Source organism: Fundulus heteroclitus, chromosome 15 (genome assembly GCF_011125445.2).
Source record: "Fundulus heteroclitus isolate FHET01 chromosome 15, MU-UCD_Fhet_4.1, whole genome shotgun sequence".
Taxonomy (NCBI): domain Eukaryota; kingdom Metazoa; phylum Chordata; class Actinopteri; order Cyprinodontiformes; family Fundulidae; genus Fundulus; species Fundulus heteroclitus.
In genome coordinates this window covers 12837064-12852624 of record NC_046375.1, presented here as the reverse complement: position 1 = coordinate 12852624, position 15561 = coordinate 12837064, and the positions used below count along the sequence as shown (strand labels likewise).

The 15561-nt window shown below is 40.3% G+C and overlaps 1 protein-coding gene across 1 annotated transcript in view; it reads right to left on the bottom strand.

The window, feature by feature from the left end:
* Positions 1 to 15561, bottom strand: part of LOC105929458 (protein tyrosine phosphatase non-receptor type 14) — a 53018-nt gene that overhangs the window by 23836 nt on the left and 13621 nt on the right. Inside the window, exons 2-3 of the mRNA XM_036147427.1 lie at positions 10249 to 10675; positions 7601 to 7776 (exon numbers count right to left, since the gene is read on the bottom strand). Coding sequence (XP_036003320.1) covers positions 7601 to 7776; positions 10249 to 10422 — 350 coding nt within the window. The 5' untranslated portion in view covers positions 10423 to 10675. The remainder of the gene's footprint in view (positions 1 to 7600; positions 7777 to 10248; positions 10676 to 15561) is intronic.

Below are 15561 nucleotides of genomic sequence, written 5' to 3'. Positions count from 1 at the left end.
ATTTGGGATGAAAAATTTGACTCCAGCTTGTCTCTTTGAGACCTAACACTTGACCTGCGACTCAAAGTCTTGGAAACTTGACTTGGATTTGGGAAGAATTAGTAGCAAACATCTCTGCGAAGGCCCATTTCCCTTAGGCCCCTTTCACAATGGGAAAGACAGGAGAACATGCCATTCAAGCAAGCCTGACATGTGGTCATCTTCACTTGTTAGGAAATAGCTACAAGAAAACAGCAACTCCCCTAAAGGTGATGATATCTGCATGAATAATTAAAAAGTTTACACAACTGGTATTGTGACGAACAAGGCTGGACAGGGACCCGAGTTAATCTTGAACTCTTTTTATAGTATGGTGGATGATAAAGGGGGGAAAAAAATCCTCCTAAACTCCCAGGAAAAGCTGTCTATGTCCTGCCATTAGAAAGATATATCTGTGGCAGGTCGGTCTGTTGTAAAGCAGAGAATGATTATGTGGAAAAGTACCTGTTAGGCATAGTTGAGGAGCTATAATGCTGTGGGCCAAAACACTTTAAAAGGCAAGGACATATTGATGAAAAGTCTGTTGGTGGGATAATAATCTACAACATAAGACCAAATCGACACAGAGATGGCTCACTGGACACAAAAAATGAGAATTTCACTTTGAAATGCGTTCAATCAGAAAGAGACGCAACAGAGTACGCCTGCTTATGTGTGTGTGTAACCGTGTGTGTGTTGGACAGTCCCCTCCTGCGCATAATTGGAAATAAGTGACAGAGCATTAGATTCTTAAATGGTGTCATGTTGTGGCAGAATATTTTAACCAATATCCCACCTGATTTCAAACAAAGGACCAACGAGCCACTCGACATCTAATAGCAGAGGATGCGCGTTGAAATTTGATTCAGTCTAGGAGCAGACGGGCTAAAGGAGAGTCTTGAAACATTCGGTTCCTGTCTGACAGTTGAGGAGGCAAGTAAACTTTAATTATTGTTTGTCTATGTTAGCCCTATGCAAAGACACCGCTCCACATACTTGTTCCTGCAAAGTCCTCTCCATGGGCGAGGTATCTCACACCTGGCCCGTGCTTTACGTCAGGAAAAACTTCACGATGCTGTAACAACTCGTGAGCATGCATACTTGTACGTGAGTTAGAGCTTCCCTTACTGGGCGTCTCTAGTGACTTCATCGAAGGAGAATATTCTGCTGGACGTCCAGGCAGCGTGACAGGCACAAAGAGCCTTTCATACGCCCACGCATGTCCAAGCCCCACTAGTAAAAGACATGCGGCCAGATGTCCAAGTGGCTTGGACAACAATCCTGTGAGCATGTGTGCATGCATGACTGAATATTAGTGTGTGTGTGTACATATGGCTGAGCCCCCCCCCCCCCCTCCTCCTACTTCAATCCCACCCCCTTCTGCAGGGTTATCACCCTGAGGACCCCCTCAGCCCTGTGATGGGTCCAGACGGTTTGCGTGGGAGGCAGGAGAATTTCACTTTGAAATGCGTTGAATCAGCAAGAGGCACAACAGAGTACAGCTGCGTGTGTGTGTGAGTAACCGTGTGTGTGTGTGTGTGTGTGTGTTGGTGAAAACTAGCTGAACAAAGCTTCGATTTCAAGGCTGCTGCCGATGGTGGCCCTGGGGGCCGCTGAGGCCAGCTGGCCCAGCTCTGGTCAACAACTCTCATTTACGGTCTTCACTTTCTCTCTCCGAGACACTTTTCCTCCCCTTCATATCGTGGAACAGAAGGTTTTGGACCACACACCGTCTACAAATCGCCCCCCTGAAAAAGATCTTCAGAGAAAAGGCCCTCAACATATCTAATTGCAAACCGTGGGTGGTGGTAATATGTGTTTGAGTACTGAAGAATAAAGCTTTTAATCATTTAACCTCGGTTTATTATTGTACTGATTTTACACCACGACAAAGTCCTCACATAGATTTTACTCAAGTCTTAGCAGCCAAAGTAAAATGACAATTGTTTGTTAGAGCAAATAAATGGTCCAGACAACGGAAAACAACGGAACTGAGCAAATTTTCAGCTACAGCATCACTGGGATCAGAAAATAGTTTTCCACTTCTTTCAAAAGTGCTTAACAAAAAAGGTTTAAAACCCAAACTATATTCCATAGTTCTTCTCTCTCTCTGAACACTTTTAAAGAACAGGCTCCTTAACAAGTTGCTGTAATCTTAATTTTAGGCTCTTAACACCTTAATCCGGATTATATGTAAAACTGGTTTCAAATTTAAAGAATATCTATTTACTGACGAGTAAAAAACCTAAACTGAACTCTGAAACATGCCGCAGCAGTAGGAGGCGCTAATGTCGAACTCAAACATCGAAATATAACCGAGGGGATTTTTTTTTTAACTATTGCGAATTCTCACAATAGTTAATTTACTATTTTCTTTCGAAAAAGACATTTCTAGCACACAATGAAAGTTTAACACTGGGACATTGTTGCCTGTTGGTGGAAAAACTACAAATTGCTGTTGTAGCTGCTGTAGCCTTTAGGGAACAAAGCAATACGAGCAGGCAAACCATTTACCTTCTTACTTCAGTCTGTATATAAATGTGTATCAAGTACAAGTAGCCACAACAGGAGAGTCCCTCAAAATGTTTGCATCGGAAGTAATTGTTTTGTTGATCTTACCTTTTCTCCTTTTTAGTTATAATTTATCTTCATGGCGATTAAAAAATGTGTTATAAGATTTCTGAGTTGCTGATTGTCTCCTACCTGACAAGATCAGCAAAATCTGTAAAAATCTGGTTTTTACATGACTTAATTTAACTCTTTAGACCTCCTTTTGTCGGATACATATTCCAGTTTCATATTGTAGGGATTTCCAACACTCACTACAGTTTTTGACATTCCTGATAAAACGCTTACAAAGTTTTTGAAGCACATTTTTTCTATGGAGACTTAGGATGTCACTGATGTTTTTTTACATCCCTTGGGGTTTTAAAATGTTTTTATTATTACTGACTGTAGATATGAGCAAGTTTAAGCAAGTTGCTATTGTCTTGCAGCCATTTTCTGTGATACATCTGCCTTTTATGAATGACATGTTCTCTTGTCTTACCCATTTTGAAGAGCGTCTTAGACAAACTGGTCCGTGTCTGGTCATATTTATACCCCATGGAAACAGAAAGTCATGTATTACTAATTAAAGGTTACCAGATGCCCTTATTGACATAATGTTGAAATATCATTGAAAACTTTACAGGAATTGTTAGGGGTTAGATAGCTATGGCACCAGTGATTTTCTTAAAACTAATACTGGTCCCTAAGAAAAGAAATGTCCTGAAAATAAAGGTTGGATTTTTCCCAATTTAAATGAGGATCTACTGCTGCAATGAAAAATTCTTTTTTAAACATATTAACCAGAGGTTACCCCGATTGTGGAGGTGGGTGTAAATAATCTGTTTCGAAAAACGTAGAAATAAACACCCACTCAGCATGCAAGGTGAAACTGGCAATTAATGTTTAAAGAAATTAAAATGATGTTGTTTACTTTTTTAATATCTTTTAGATATTGCACCATAAATACTGCAAAATATGGTATATGACCCACTTTATGTAGAAATTCCTGTTATTCACTAATGTTTCAGCTCAGGTTAGGTGTTTTTTTAAACATACATATTTATCACTTTTAGGCAAATAGTAACAAATGCAAAAGTTAAGATAAAAAAAAATCATGAACTACCAGAGCCTAAAGATTTTAGGACATCCTTCCAGAAATCAACTTTAGTTTAACAGAAAGAATGAAAGAAAGACACATAATAATGTATTTGAGATTAACTAGAAGGGATAATGTTGTGCCAAAGTAAAATTACACGTGTGCAGCACACAATTCAAGTTCCTGGGGATATTTTTGAAAAGTTAAACAGTGCTGTGGTTAATTTTTGCAGCTGCATGGAGAGAGGAAGCGAGCGCGATCCAGTTTCAGGTTACGTATCAGTCAAATCCCGAACTTCAAAGACCTGACCACATCAATGCCAGACATCAAATCACTCCCAGCAAATTTACACAATGACACTCAATACTCTGCTTTTCTAGCAGAAAGGTTTCTTTTCTTTCTTTTTTTTTGTTTACTGTTGACATTCAGAAATCACTCTTTTGTGTTTTGTCAGTAATTATTCCATAAAATAGACCATGAATCCTGAAAGGTCCCAGCAGAAACACATATCATGCTCGAGCCACCTAAAGCCAAAACTTGCATTCAAATCTTTACACTCTCAGGCCTCACTTTCCTTCCTTTTTGGTTGTATCACACATTCAGCTAAAGCCTACCCCCCCTTCTCTTAACCAGGTGTATAGAAGTGATCCATTTTACCTGATCTGATCCATTTCAGCCCTCAAACTGTATATTATGCAGGGAAAAAAAGAGCTTTTAGTGTGCTTTTTGCCCCCCAGTCTCATACATTCTCAAAGAAAATCTGCAAATCACACAGGATAAAAGACAGATTGAATAAATAAAATAAAAAAAACACTGGAATTGGTCTCAACTCGGTGAGCAGAGTAACAGGACGAGCCCCCAGGGAGCATGTATGATCTTACACTGTGTGCATTATAACTAACTCTCCTGACAGGTCTGCAGCTGGCTTCGGGCAGTGCGAGTAGAGAGTGTGTGTGTGTGTGTGTGTGTGTTTTTGTAAACCAGACGTCCCCTTCCCCCTTTATCCCCGGCACTTCTGCTGGGAGGAATGTGTGTGCTGCCTCCTACGCTGGACGGCTGTGCCAACATTCCTGACAAATACAAGAAGAAAAAGAAAGAGGGGGGAGGAACAAGAAGGACGATGAAGGGGACACCAAGGAAATGACTGAAAGCTATCAGTCCTCGACTTGGGGAGTTCTGCTTTTAAAAGGGAGTAAAGGTGACACCGTGTACAGGATTTGAAACAAAAAAAAAAACAGAAGGTGGGCTCTAAAAATAGAGAAACCATTGTGTAAAGATTTGTCCCCAAGCCCCCTCCATCATAACCTCCGCAACCCCTATAACCCCTATGCACACACATCATAAAAACCCTGCAGGGGATTCCTGGAATACCGCCCTTTAACCCGACTGACTCCTGCTTTCCGTATAACAGGGGTGTAAACATCAACACTCCTCCACTATCTCCAGCACGGGTTGCTCAAAAACAGCTCGTTCTTTCATCACAGCCATACCGATTCATGTCCGGTCCTGCCTTTTTACAGAAATACCGAGGACATCCAGCGCAAGAAATGGTTAATAAACAGGCACACACCTTCGGATTCGATCCCGTGTCAAGGCGTCAAGCTGCGACCTGCCGTCGACCTATCCCACATCCAGCGGGGCAGAGGCCACGAATTCATCGGCTCACTGCGAGAGGCAGAGCCGCGGCGTGTTTTTGTGCGTAAATCAGTCTGAGATGCCAGACTGTCCGCTGCGCACTGACCCCTGCGTGCACTCTTCACAGCTACCTTACATGTTCATTCACAAGCGTGCTAACACTGCTAGACCAGACACTGCGGCAAAGGGAAGTAATCGATGTGATTAATGAGGTTGAGGCTATTTTTGTTCTATTATTCCTCGTAGCCACAGCAAAAACGCACATTTTCTAATCATAAAGTCACTCAGTGTGACAAAAAGTTCCTGTGGACTGACACTTTTCTTCAAATTTGGTGAAATAATTGATAGTTGTTTGAATACATGAATTTAAATTAAGTGAAGTAAGATAAAAGAAGATGTTTTTCCACTGCAGGATCCAGGCCAAAATCAGAGTACTGGGTAGAAACTGAACATAAATAACAGCCCCGGTAGGAAAGTAGAGCTTTTTGAAAGGACCCTGAACTAAAGACGAAGCTAGTGGGAGGATGCAAAGTGCTTCTGACTGGTTGAGTATCCCTAGCATTTTATTTCAGTCATTACCAGTTTATATTTTCTGTTATCTTTAAATTACGCCACAAGGACTCAGCACTTTTTTTACATTTAAACAAGGCCACCCAGTGTTTTTCACATATATTTGAAAAAAATCCAATAGCCTTAGGCATTAATGATCAAAGATCTGTGGATTACTACAAATTTTCTTGCAAAGGGACGGGATCGGTGCAGACCATTTAAAATTTATAATTATAGAGCAGCACTCTGTGGCTTTTAAATCAATAACCACTATAAAACAATTTGACAATAATACTGTTTTGGTCTTATTTTCCTGTTCTTAATTCTGAGCTCTGCAGTTGCGGTGGGCAGAGACCTGTGGGCCGAGATCGAAGGAGCGCTTCAGCAGGTGGAGAAGCCGCTCAGCATCAGGTGGCCAAATCTAAGTAAGCAGCCTGCTTAAGTGGAAACATAGAAAGGAAAAAGTATGAAAAAAAGGTTACAAGAACACTCGTTCCAGGTCAGAGATGAAAAAGCAATCCATTGTCAAAAAGTGGTTATAAAAAAGAAACATGCTAACAAAAATTCAATCTACCCCAAATAACATGTTTCTCCAGTAGCAGCCGAAGACAAATGATTGAGTTTGGTTGAACTTTTTGGAGTTTCTGTTGCAAGTTAGGCAACTGGTTACCAAATTTCTTAACAAAAAGAGGAGCAGAAACTTTCAAACATTACTATTTAGTAAATCAAATATGGATATCATGACAGAACAGTGATCCTAGATAACCATAATAAAACTGTTTTCCACTTTACGACAAACATTTTCACCCATGGTGCCAATGTAAAGATCTAATTGTGAATGTATAGGCTGCCAAGGAGGACAGGAGGTAGTTGTCTGCAAACAGACATACTTTGTTGTGTTGTTTTTCTGAAAAAAAAAAATCAGTTTCTAAATACACTCCACATTTAGAAAGCAATATCACACATAGGTATATTGAAAACTATTTAGGATTTTTGGGATTTCTTGTTGGGAAAAACAGCCTTCCTTACAAGATCTCGAAGGAGATTCAGAGAAACACCAAGACGTCTCTAGAGATGTAGGATTTGCCTGATTTCACCTACACAAACTGTGGCAACTACTATTTCAATAACCTTTATATTATCTAAGGGAGGTATTCAAATGTCGCGTAAAGCTAAAAGAAATAATAAAACTCAAGCTTATGGGTGGTAAAACGTTGCCATTTTGAAGGTTCAGGCCAAGACCTTTCCCCTAAAAGTAAGTCAAGCGTGTTCAAGGGTAATCAAGCTAGGCGTAGCCTGGGGCCTGCAGATTGGCTTCTGTTGGATCAGTGTCCTAACTGTCTAGCCAATGTCTACGCTTAACATCTTTTGTTTGGAAACATAAAATGTTCCCATTGCACAGCAGAGTTTGTCTGTAAAAAAGAAAATAAATCACATCTACTCAGGGAAGAAACAAGATAATATTAGCATCTCCACCTTAGTGGACTCTTCCAACATGTCAGCAAATGATAGCCATAAATCCTAGCGTAAGGAACCAGCTTGCAATTTTCTTATTGCAATGACCTCAGTCCAGCTAAACTCTTCTAAATCTTTAACTTGTAGCTGGTAATCACCTATGGAAAATATAAATCAGTGCTATAACCTTGAGGTTTTTTTTAACACAACTTTAAACATTTTAACCATCTGCACCCATTGTACAGAGAACAGCTTAATTTAAAGTCACACTCTGAGACTTTTTTTAGGACTCTTCACCTGGTTGCTTCTTGTTCCAGACGGGAAACATTAGGAACGTAGAACATGACTCCAAAGAACAGCTGAGGCTCATTGCCAAACTTGTCCAGCTGTTTCTTGAGGGGTTTCTCCAGCTCTACCCAGCGGTGGGCTGGTGTCTGAGTCTTTCCTTGGAACCACAGCCCGAAGTAATGGGTCTACAAACCGAAAAAAGAAAAGATTAGGAGGGACAAAAAGAAAAGAAGATGATAGACATAAGGGAGAAGACGTAATTCCAGTTCTACAAGGACTCTGTAAAGTTTTTAATTTATAAAATGAGTTTATAAAATCAGGTTAAGTATATCAACACCAGACCTTGCCACATCTGTCCCTTAGCGGATAACCTAAAATATAAAATAACCATACTGTATATGTGTTAATAGTGGTTTTGGCCCCAAACTAAATCTAGCTTCGATCCTAATAACATAAATAACATCAAGGTCTCCTCATTACAATTATATGTCATCCTTTATAAATTGTGCTGACTGTCCCAAAGGAGAGTAATACAAAGTTCTACATTTTCTGAAGACAAAATGGGTTTACAGTATTAAAATTCACATCCTATCGGGCAGAAAGAACTGCTTCAATCATCATTTCTTGCTGTCATCTAATTTCAAATTAGACAAGCATTAGTATTAGGCCTCCTGCTTTTTACTTGTATCTGCTGTCCGTTGGTCTTTTCAAACTTAATGTTGCTTCCCAACATTGTGGTGCCTCCTCACAACTATATATAAATATAATATTATTTGTAGACACATGAACAACAGGAGAGATGAAATAAAGTTACTTACACAGGTCCTTTGAGTTTCAAAAAGCTAGCCAATGTAATTATTTTACGAATAGAAATATAGCTTCAATAAAACAGGTTTATCTAATAAAAAAAACAGTTTTTATACTTTTTTTATCAACTTATGTCTTTAAATTTCCTATACCAAAACAAATTTGATAAATATTTGCTCAAGAAGCTACCATTTCAAACTAGGAGAAAACTCAATGAGCGATTGATAAAAGATAAACATTTATCTCCAAAATTGATAAATCTAAATCTGCCATACTACTCGTCAAAAAGACTTGTATATAAGGAACTTTACATTTGTGTTTTTTTGAAATATCTATTTCCACAAATGCTTTTATTTTTTACAGTTCAACAAACATAAAACAAGTCATGTGCATTAGAAATTATTGCCCATGTCATTCCTAAAACAGAGACATGACCTTTATTGTAAATGTTAAACCTTTTTTATCACTAGCTTTAAGACAACAGCCCTGTGTATTATACACAGAAAAATTCGGACATTTATTTTTGTGTGTGTGTTGTTAAGTGGTAGTCACCAGTAACACAAAGAGATAAGCGCACCCCTGGGTTGTTTAAACTTCCTTTATTAAAAGGGCTCCAGCTGGAGGCATCAGCTGCTGCATACAGTACTCGCATAACAAAGACACTCTTATGTTTACAGAGCGATGAAGCGACCACTCATGCAAAGTCCTGGAGGCAGATGGCTGCTAAAGTTGAGGTGTTAGACCCCCTTGTTTATAACATCACTGACACCGGGGCAAATACCACAACACTATGAGAAGATGCATTAAACCTGATACGGCTCAGACATAAAACATGTAATTGGAACACTTTATATAAATTCCCATTAATCCAGAATTTCCTAACTTTATTTTTTATTTTAATAAATTACATTTTCCCTGAGTTTTAGCTTTTCAGCGACTAAAATTAAACATCTGGGGTTGGCGTTATAGACAGTTAAGTGTCCGTCCTGTTGGTCGGCTATAAAATTAGCATGCATAGTGTGTAAAATACTATATCCAATAAAAGAAATGCAACGAAGCAGTGTATTTCAGTTGTAAGCATTAATATTAAGATTATATACTTTACAGCTCTACTAAATAACCTCTGAGGCCTTCACAGCACATCTATATTTATACTAGAATTAAATTACACAGCGATGAACCGATAAATGAATAAGAATCTAATCGGCACTGGATTTTATTTGGGGAAATCAAAGTAAATAGGTCTGAATACAGATTAACGCAACACTTTTTAGACATCTTTTGTTAAAAAAAAAAAAATGCTAAAAATCGATGTATGAAATTAATTTCAATTTATAAATATGCGCTTTTTTGTGTTGGTCCAGCACATAAACTTCTAACAGGTTTTGTCAAAGTTTGTGGTTATTATACAACAAACTGTTAAACAGCTCAAAGGGTGTGAATACTTCTACACAGTAAAGACAAAGAAAAGATAAAACTAAGCAGAGAAGGCTTAAAACTGAGAACTGCAGAGGAGGAGAAGGAGAGGAGCACAGAAAGAGAAGGGAAAGGGGAGGTTAATTGAGACAAGGTGATGAGTAGTATCTCTTTCTTCTGTCCGGACAAGAGGACGGAGGAAGCCACGCTTCGTTAGAGACAAACAACGGAGGCAGACAGACGAGGGCAAGGAGACACACACTGGGTGTCAGGAGCAAAGTGCGGGAGAAAAAAAGCAAAGACAATAAAGTAATACTGTCTGTAACAAAAGCCACATTAGTTAGGATCCTAAATTAATCCCAGCACATTTCTCAGATTATATTATCTGACTTATTATCTTGTTTTCATGCAGAGTCAGAAAATCAGGCACTAACCTCCCGTAGCTCCAGCCTCTGGGCCACCGCCTCCAAACATTCCTGTCCCGTACTCTCCACTGACAGGGTGCATTCAATTACATTGTTGTCCAGCAGCCGGATCCGTGTTACAAAGTAGTTCTTGCTCAAGACATTGTAGCGCCGCGTGCGCCGCAGCTTCAACCCGAAGGGCATGGCTGGTCAAGACGGGGTCGCGGCTCAGTCAAAGGCCAAAAGTCACTCCAGGGCGAAGCGAGTGACGGAGAGGGGCGGGGCGGGGAGGGGGGGGGGGGGCACTATGACCTGCCCGCTGCCCTCCTCACTCTTGCACGACGCCAGCCACACCACCGGGCAGAGAGATGCGCCCAGGCAAGGCGCTGGCCCATTCCCAAAGTTATCCAGAGAGGAGGAGAACGAGGAGGATGGGGATGAGGAGGATGAGCAGATGCTGTAAAGATAGATACAACAGAGAAAAAAAGTCAATAAAAATATTTAACAGACTTCTTTGAATCTTTTTTTTTTACTCTCAGGGTCCAAAAGGAGGGAGCTATAATTTGTTGCTCTTATCGGTCAACAAACCTCTTATCAAAACCTCCCACTTCATGTTTCCAAGCGAAACAGAAGCATGAAAATACACAGAGCTAGCGGAACGATTCGGGATAGCAGCAGACGTAGAACTATGTTGAACATAAAGGTTGCACACAGTTTTATCGGAAAGTCTGGCCCAAATCTGTGCTCGTCCGGCCAAAATCAGAGGGAGAGACAGTGCCAAACATTATAGTGTATGATGTAACTAGAGATGCCCCAGTAATTCGGCTGTTCGCTGGAAAGGGGTGATCGTACTTTTGTCCGTCCCTGATCGGCGATCGACCAGAAACTACAAATTCAACCATTTTGTCATTAGTGAACGCCCCATAGAGAACGGACAACAACAACTCTCCCCAGTGCGGAAGTTTCCACTACAGGAAGACTCAGTCAGCGATTTTCCTGTATCACTCTGATGTTTAAAAAGGGATTGGAGGAAGCACAAAAAGTTGAGAGAAACTTCTAAAAAGGGAACTGTTTTTCCTTTGCAGGTCTTTGGTTCATTCAGGTTCCCGTGACAGAGAGTAAAATGACAGTAAAAAAAAAAGAAAGAAAAAACACAAAGCTGATTGTATTTTCACATAGCTAATCTGCCCTATACCTTTAAAAGAGAGTTAACTCTAATGTTAATGTTGCTAATTATGCTAATCACCGTTATATTTCAATTCAATTCAAAAATATGCTATTAATCTCAAAGGAAAATTAGATGCTGTGGGAACTCGAAGTGTCTTTTTCAAGGAGCGGTTGAGGATGGTGATCAACAAAGATTTCCTGTAGCAGTCTGTATCACAGCAGATCTGAAGAAACTGACTGAGCAAACTGTTGCTGATGCTCAGGCTTCTCATTTATCTGTCTTATTTCATGAAGCACCCTTCTTTGCACAATAGTGTTTGACGTTTAAGACGAGATGATTGTTCCCACACCGGGGGGGGCTGCATGCGCATAAAAAAACATGCGGGCCAATATCTAATACCCAATTAGGCATGTAGAAAATCGATCGTTGCGTTAAGGTGCGCGGTAATCCACGTGATTTTTTTTTACCTGCCGTGAAAATGTGCCACATCTTCAATCAGAATTAAAAAAATGTAAAAAATCACAAAGTACTAAACCTGACCCAAATAGAGTGAAATATAACTCAATTTAGTTCTATTTAACCCAATGAACATCGTAGTCTTTGACGTGTTTGAGCTCTTCTGGGTCAAACTTGCACAAAGAAATAGAATCCCATTTAGCCTCATACAATAGCACAGCACACCTAAAAATGATGGAAACAACCTTAATCAGGGGGAAAGTGCAAATATTCCTCTGTTTTTGTTACATGTAGATGTAAATTTGCAGCAGTCTTTGCGCTGAGAACCATAAAATACATGTGAATCATCTACGGGGCTCTTTCATTCTTACTGAAAAATAAAAAGGGGTCTGGTTCAGCAGAGTAATTCCTAGCAAGTCAGGTGTGATGATTCCCAAGGTGGAGAAAATGTCAATAAATAGCTGAAATAGCTGAATAAAGTTGCGCGTAACTGTGATACGATTGGTGCTGCTGGAGGAAATTGCCAATGGAAGAATGCAGAGGGAGCATATTTTCAGAGGTCCTACTGACCTGCTGGCACATGATGATGTGTGGCTTATTAGCTTGTTCAGAATGAACGTTTCTACTGAAACCGTGCGTAGCCGGTGCCATTTTCAGCTCTAACTCTGCTGCAGTCTGTGCGACGGGATATTTTTCACAGGGAGCTGACTGACAGGTTGGGTATTTCACAGTCATCCCTTTAGTCGTCCAAAGCCAGCCCCCTAAGACCACATCCATACGTCATTCAGATACATAAAAGTCTCCTAAACCGTAGCTTTCATTTGCACATTTCCAAATGTAATCAGAGCTAGCACTCATATTGCTATAATCCTGCTCAACTCAGGATTCCACTATATTATCATAATAATAGTAATCCTCATTATAATAGTTGTGTCTGGAACAAAATAAGAGCAGGCTCCGTGCGCGATGGCTGAGGTCTATGTAATTTTATATATATAACAACCTGACTCGTTTTAAAGTTTTCAAAGCAGCCTACTCCACAAAGTGTGTGGGGGGACAGACTCCCTAATTGAAGTATTGGAGGCATATTCACGTCATTACAATGATTTGGTGTAAATTACAGTATCAGCATTAAGCTGTAAGTCAGTGCATCAGCTACAGCGCTGACTGAATTTAGTAAACATAGGAGAACAAAATGGGTATGAATAGACAAATTTTAGCTTTTCAGGCACTTTCTTTAATGAGTCGCCGACTGTCACAAAAGACGTTGTTGATTTGCTGTAATTCATTGCAAATATCCCTCGAGGTGTCTCTCTGACCGTCAATAAACAACCGCCATGGTTATTTGAACACGTGGTGAGTCATTTCCGGGTATTTTCACTGATTTGCATAAGTAATTAGGGGCGAGGACAGGGAGGCCCAATTCCTGGCAAATTTGAATTTATCGTCTGAATTTTCTGTGTGCTGCAAGTTTCAGGAGTTTTTCTTACCTCCAACCTTTAGTATGAGAACTTCACACTCTTTCATACATGAGGCCCCAGGTCACAGAGTAGTCCACCAGCTTTTGGTACGTGATAATTACAGCTTGATCACAACAGCCTGGCTTAAGGCTTATGCATAGTTTCAACAAACAAATGATTTAGTAATTTAACATGTAACAGTGGGTGAGATAATTTCTCTCTAACAATGAATTGGATGCAGTTGCTATTTATTTTACAATTATTTTGTAGGAAAACAACCCCGTATATCTTACAAAACTGACAAAGTTATCATTTCCATTTTACAAAATTAAAAGAATAAGGTCCGTGAGCTATATTCAGTCTAGTAGCTTAGTGGCTTTAATTTTCCACTTTCTCGTAACCTTTACAGTTTTACTGTATCTGGGTTATGTTTGAGAAGGGATTGTTTATTCTACTATAGACATTTTATCACAAAGACCTCTAATTTTCAGCTCATCCAGAAAGATTAAAAAGAGTAAAAAGTTATGTGCAACCATTAGATCAAGATGAAAATAGTACAAATAAACACTGTGGCTTCACAGATAAGATAAAATTAGGAAATCCTACAGAGTATATTTTAAGCAGGGTTTCCCCCCATAGTTTTATAAGCCTAACGGGATTAAACCACAGATGTAAATAAACAAACTCGTTAGCTGTTATTAGCTTGACACACACTACGGTCACGCTGCACCCCTCCCCAACCCACGGTTATGGGTGCACCTACCTACCCCCAGCATAACCCCATTCTCTGGGGGAAACCCTGCTTAAGTTTTCTATGATTTTAGGTCAAATAACAACAAAATACAGAAAATCCTCTAAGAAGCTGGAATGGGATGAAATGCAGTGCCATCCTGAATGAAGCACAAAACATAATCTTGCAATTTTCAGCAGCAAGCTCAATACACAGGGGGCACCAACTCCCCACCGATGGCAAACGTGTAATAGCAAATACCTTGCTTTTATACATGTTTAGGGCACAACTGACAGATTAATTTATATTTCTTTATCTGGTACTCATGTGGTGCCCCTTTCTAAAGCCGCCCTGGGTGATTGCCTATGTGGCTCATACTAGAAAACACCAGACGCCAACAAGCATGCACTGATGAGTATGGAGTACAGCCACTGAAAACATCGAAATCACAAAGTGGTGGCTCCAAAAGATGGAGATTTGCGGCAATTCTGTTTAGAAAAGTCAAATCAGAAACCTTTGAAATAGGTTGGTGCAGTGGTAGGGACTGCTTTAAACTCCCTTAGAGACAATCCGATACTAAGAAAGGCTGCCCACCTTCTGAGCAGAGGAGCATTGAAAACCTGGGTCCTAAAATAAACATTCAAATGAGAAAGAAATAAATGTATGACAGAAAGTAAGCAGGGATGTTAGAATGCAACACAAAATTCCCCTGTAAGAAGGCGATGAGCAGCAGAAAGGGAGACAGAGGAGGAGGAGTGGATGTGTTGCTTCTTGTCCCCGGCTCCGGCAATGCGCTCCTAATAGTCAGCTTGGATCTCGGCCCAGATTCCTTTGACAAGGGAAAACAGAGCACACCTGACATGAGCATGCACCACAAGGAGGACCAGAGTGCCAGTGTTTGTGCATGACATGGCTGAGTGAGCAGGAGAGCAAAAAAAAAAACAAAAAGACGCACCATAGAGGTAGCTTGAAGGAAAGGTTTCAAGAACCTAAACACGTCCCTGTTGATTGCCCCAATCTGAGCCACACTTGCTCCATGCTCTCCTGCTGCAACAGCCGTAAAAAAAACCACAGCACATTCCTGACCTCTGAATCCAACTGCAGATTATGCACAACAACCTTTGGTCTTATATGTGTGTTTTTGGGAAGCGTTCATATGCACACACAGCGAGAAAAAAAAAAAAAAAAGGCCACCACTCGGTTATACTTGGTGGGTAAATCCGCTTAGCTTTGGGATATGTGGCCATCGTGACCCAAGTGGTCACCTGCCCTAAATCATCCCCGTATCCGCCTCTGGCTTAGGGGAAAGTGACATCATTACACTGACAGTAAAACCTTCCCAGATTGTCTCGAAAAAAAAAAGTTCCCAAGCGCACAAATCTGCAAAATCACCGTCAACAATTACACAGGCGTAGATAAACACGAAGACACATACTTTCACTGCAGTGTACGACCGTAGACGTGCATGAACAGGGCACACCACAAACACATACAAACCATCTCTCACATACACACCAAGTTCCTCGGAG